This window comes from Chrysochloris asiatica, unplaced genomic scaffold (assembly GCF_000296735.1).
Source record: "Chrysochloris asiatica unplaced genomic scaffold, ChrAsi1.0 scaffold00064, whole genome shotgun sequence".
Classification (NCBI taxonomy): Eukaryota; Metazoa; Chordata; class Mammalia; order Afrosoricida; family Chrysochloridae; genus Chrysochloris; species Chrysochloris asiatica.
Window position 1 is genome coordinate 1,462,135 of NW_006408582.1, and position 5,246 is coordinate 1,467,380.

Sequence of the window (5,246 nt, forward strand, 5' to 3'; positions counted from 1 at the left end):
GAGAAAGGTAGTGAAGAAGAGTATCTTGTATCTTGTAGGGCCAACAGAGAGGAGAAGTCTCTAACTACAGAGAAGAGACTCTGTGTGCTCTTGGTGAAGGGTGTGGCTCTTCTGCATCAGAGTCCAGGCTCTTTCCAGCTCCCCAAACCTTGAGAAGGTATCTGATCAAATTCAGCATCCCCTGCCCCTCACCCAATCATGGACTTCAAGTTTCTTCCCAATTGTTCTGCTGGAGTTATTTCCAGACAGAGGAGGCTGGCCACGGAGAGCCTGGAGCCTCGAGCTCTGCTGTCCTCCAAGTCCCAAGTCTATGCAGGAATTTGAGGAGGGAAAGAGGTGCGATTAGGCAGTGATTATGTCCCCGTGACTGTCAGCCAAGACCAGGCTGTTCCAAGAGTCCTGCTTGGAGCTGGCCTGTGGCGACTGGCTAACAGAGGAGGTGTAGCCTTGTGGGGAGAGCTTCAGAGCCGAGAGGACTGGGTGGATGGAGGGCCCGTGGCCAGACATCGCACTGACGGAGAATGTCTGAAAACAAAAAGTGAGAGATGAAGTAAATTCTGGTTTCTCCACAGGGTCTGATAAGACATTTTGTACAATCTTATTACCATCAGTTTTTCAACTTTGAAATAAGCCTTTCTCCCCACCCAGAAGGGACTCCTGGCTTTCCTGATTCTAAGGATCAGCTTCCTGTTTATTCCAACAGCAAAAAGCTCATTAGGACATTGGGCTGCCTTCAGATAAGTACACAGGAGATGAGAGTGGGCCAGTAATGGGAGACCATGACAAAGCTTGGGAGCATCCTGATCCCAAATAAGGGGAACTATAGAGGGAAGAGGGGAAGGGAATAGAGATGCCACCATATCATCTACAAGGGGGAAATGTGGGCACTGCTTATCTAGCCTGTGGAACTAACAGGAAAAGGGGTCTACTGGTGCCCTGCTTCCTATGCTCTGGGAGCAGAAGTGTCTGCTACCATTACTGATCATTGTGATCAAAGATGCTTCATAACCAAAAGGGGAGAATGGCTGAATAGAATTTCAAATGTTCATGGGATCCAAGCATTCTGGAGCATAGAGAATGAATGAACCCTTAAACTAAGATTACCTTTAAACCTTAGACTAAAAACACCAAACAATATCAGCTTATCTAATAAGAATACTTGTCTAAAGCATTATGTTCTTTTAAGATCTACAAGGGGACTTCAAAAAGTTCATGAAAGAAGTCCATTATGTTTTCTAATTCTATTTATCCACAGACTTTTTGAAGCTCCCTTGTAACTATAGTAGCCCTGGTGTGGTGCTGTAGGATAAGTACTGGACCACTAACTACAAGGTAAGTAAGTACTAGACTGCAAACCTCAAGATTAGCAGTTCAAACTCACCAGTCACTCTTGGAAAGCCTATACGGGGTGGCTGAGTCAGAACTGACTCAGTAGCACATAACAACAACAAAACATCTATAGGGGATCAAATTGACAACAGCAACTTGAGAGACTAGGTAGGAACCTTTAAGGGGCAATGAGTTTATATTAATGGGGAAGGAACAACTTGGAAGAAGAGGTGAGAATGAATGCACAACTGGAAGAATGCAATCATTGTCACTGATTACATGCAGAAACGGTTGGACTGGAGTATAATTTTCCAGGAATTCTCTTAACAAGTTTATATATATATATATGCTCTGGTAGCTTAGTGGTTACGAATCGGGCTGTGGACCCCAAGGTCAGCAGTTCGAAACTACCAGCTGTTCCATGGGAGAAAGATGAGGCTTTCTGCTCCCGTAAAGATTGACAGCCTTGGAAACCCTGTAAAGGGTTGCTATGAGTCGGAACCGACTCCACGGCACATAACAACAACAATGTAAATGATACCCTACAGGTAACCTTGTCAACAATTTCTGCCCCCTCATCCACTCACTCTGCCCTCTGCAGGTTTCCATACCTAGAGGATACTCGTTCCTTACCTCTCCTTCAAGGCCAAGATCAACACACTCCTCATTTAAAAGGATAGACTTGCCTAGAGATCCCCCACCTCTGCCTCCTACTGATGCCTACAGTTAGTTCCACCTCAGCCTCCCCTAGGCTCCAACACACAGTTTGATTCAGGTTGTAGTTGTGTGCCATCTTTCTGTCCCTCAAACTGTGTGCTACCTGGACATCCGTCCTGGTGTCTCCAAAGGTTGGCACAGAGTAGCTGCTAAGAACGAGTGTGATGAAGTTGTGTGTCAGCTTGATAAAATGCCCTTGGATAGTCTATGGCCTCAGGTGAAGGGGATTTTCAGCATAGCTGGTGCAGCTGAGAGCCTGACACCTGCTGGAGGCCTGGCACAGCTGCGTGGTACAGGGCTACCTGCACTGAATCTACAACCCCACTAGAGTTCCCGTGCACCGGCCATACCTGGGGCATAGGGCTGGTGTGCCCATAGTGAGATGACAGCCCAGGTTCCGTCTTGATGGGACGCATTTCTTCACTGCTGCTGGTAGCTGCGTTGTTGGAGTTGCTGGAAGCACTGCTGGTAGGAGGAAGGCTCTCATTGCCGGAAGGACCTGGGAACAAGGCAGAGTCAGGACACCCAGACCAAGGGCAGGGATAAATGGATAGCGGTCTTTTGTGACAGCCTGAATAGGTCTGTGCTAATGGCTTTATTTGCATTTGCTGGGGAGAAAAGCAGGGGTCCCTTAAGGTTCAAACTGATTTTGCTGTCCAGTGCTTTTCTAAATGAGGCAGAAGTACTAGAATCTCCAGAGGATTTCTATCAAATGGCAAACTCACCAAATTTTATCTCAAACCCTTGGGGCTACACATATTTCAGGATTCAAAACTTTTTTGGATTTTAAAAGTGCAAATACTGTACATTTCATAATACCCACAATGGGATATGAGAAAAGACTTTGTAATTAAATATGTTGCTATTTCTCTCTGCTATTCATAGAGTTTTCAGTGACTAGCGATTCGGAAGTAGTTTGTCACTCTTTCTTCCTAGTCTGTGTTTGTTTTGTAGCTCATCTGAAACTTGTCCACCATGGGTGACCCTGCTGGTTATTTAAAACACCGGTGGCATAGCCCTCAGAATCATAGCAACTCAAACCACCACAGCACGACAGACAGATGAGTGGTGGCCGTTTGGTTTTATGTCTATACTGTCTCTTTAAATTTCTATGTCAATCTTGATACAATCCTGATAAAAATAAGATACAATCAAGATGTTCTCTCCTAATCCTATCAATCCTGGTACAATCAAGATAAGCTCTCCCAAGATGGCGGCTCCTGGAACAGCTGAGTGTCTTGATCCAGAAAATAATGGATTTCTGGATTCTCCTGAAAATTCCCCAGTTATAAACCAGAGGAAACAGTCGCTGGAGAAGAATGTCATGCTGGGTAAGGTGGAGGGTCAGAGAAAAAGAGGAAGACCCCTAATGAGATGGATTGGCCAGATGGCATCATTGATGGACTCAAGTGTGGCAGCGGTAGTGAGGTTGGCCCAGGATCGGACACTGTTTCGTTCTGCTGTGCATGGGGTCGCTATGAGTCGGTTCCGACTCGATGGCACCTGACAACAACAAACAACAACAATTTCTCTAGCAAACCATGGGAACATTCACTCAAATTCACTGCCATCAAGATCATTTCAGTTCATAGTGACCCTGTATAGGGTTTTCTGAGGCTGTAAAGCTTTACAGGAGCAGAAAGCCTCATCTTTCTCCCATGGAACAGCTGGTGGGTTTGAACTGCTGACCTTGTGTTTACTAGTCTAGTGCATAGCCAGTGGTGGCACACAGGCTCCTACATTTATACTTAGTTGTTGTTAAGTGCTGTTGAGTCTGTTCTGACTCACAGCAACTCAGCAGAGGGTTTCCCAGGAGCACTTAGTGGGTTTGAATCATTGACCTTATGGTGAGCAGTTCAGTACTTATCCTATAGCACCACTTACTAAATGGGATAAATAAAGACTATCAATAACCACTTAACTGTTCAAATTAGGTACTGTTGCCGAATCTTGCTATCTGGGCTTGGAGTTTTGGAGAAGGGATTGTGGAAAGGATATGCCTGTTTTCCCTGCGATGACGCTAAGGACAAGAGGTGACACAAGGGAGTATGTGGGTGGTAGTTATAAACAGTGTGGGGGCAGGAGGACCCTGACAGTCCTGATGAGTAATATGAGTGCCAGGAGTAACTCATTGCGAAGACTGCAGAAGTAAAACTGACTTTGTCATGTCCTAAATTAGGAGATACATTTTTCCTTCAGATCAACTAGTTTATTTTCTCTACAACTATAGTCCTGGTATGGCACCACTGGATGAGCACTCAACCGCAAGGTCTATGTGAACTGCAAGGCTTATGGTTCAAACTCACCAGCTGCTCCTTGGAAACACAGTGCAGAGTTGCTGAGTTGGAACTCACTCGACAACACTGAACAACAACCACATAGTCCTGGTGAGGCGCTGCAAGATAATGCACTGGACCGCAGAGTGGCTTTGAATCACAAGGCCAGTGGTTCTAACCCAGCAGCCACTCCGTGGAAACCCTACACAGGGTCGCTATGGCACTTAACCACAACAACGACATAGCATTTACCAGTCAAAATTGTAATTTGGTGGCAGTATCGAGTAGGTAATTGATTGAGGGGAGGGCAACAGAATGCAAATTATCCTTATTGTCAATCTAGAAATTAAGAAAGTAGAGTGGTATTTTGAACAGATTATTGATCCCAAAGTCTAAAAACATGGGTTTTAATTCCAGTTCTGCCCATTAGTAGCTACGTGGCTCTGGTTAAGTCTAAACTTTAGTTTTCTCAGTAAAATAGGTATAATATATCAGTTCTCATGGTGCTGTTGTGAGGAACATTGGGATAATGTTTATGAAGAGGCTTGTTAAAGTAAAAGTTGTTGTTTTTAGTTGCTGTCAAGACCATTCTGACTCGTGGCAACACTCTGTGTACAGAACAGAACTGTTTATTAGGATTTTCAAGGCATGGAAGCAGACGGGATATCTATGGCACCACAGATGGACTTAACGGTGATTATGAGGCAATTGTTTGTACCTGGCAAATGTACCTGGACTAAGAGGCAATTGTTTGAAAAGAACATGGGAACACTGAATGGTTTAAAATTAAGAAAGATGTGCGACAGGGTTGTATTCTTTCATCATATTTATTCAACCTGTATGTTGAGCAAATTATCTGAGAAGCTGGGTTATATGAAGAAAAATGTGGCATCAGAATTGGAGGTATACTCATTAACAACCTTC

General features: G+C 44.6%; 1 protein-coding gene across 2 annotated transcripts in view; it reads right to left on the minus strand.

The window, feature by feature from the left end:
- Positions 1 to 294: 294 nt before the first annotated feature.
- GATA4 (GATA binding protein 4) overlaps positions 295 to 5,246 on the minus strand; it is a 65,809-nt gene continuing 60,857 nt past the window's right edge. For both annotated transcript variants that reach the window (XM_006864326.1, XM_006864325.1), the window contains exons 5-6: positions 2,397 to 2,545; positions 295 to 525 (exon numbers count right to left, since the gene is read on the minus strand). In XM_006864326.1, coding sequence (XP_006864388.1) covers positions 343 to 525; positions 2,397 to 2,545 — 332 coding nt within the window. In that variant the 3' untranslated portion in view covers positions 295 to 342. The remainder of the gene's footprint in view (positions 526 to 2,396; positions 2,546 to 5,246) is intronic.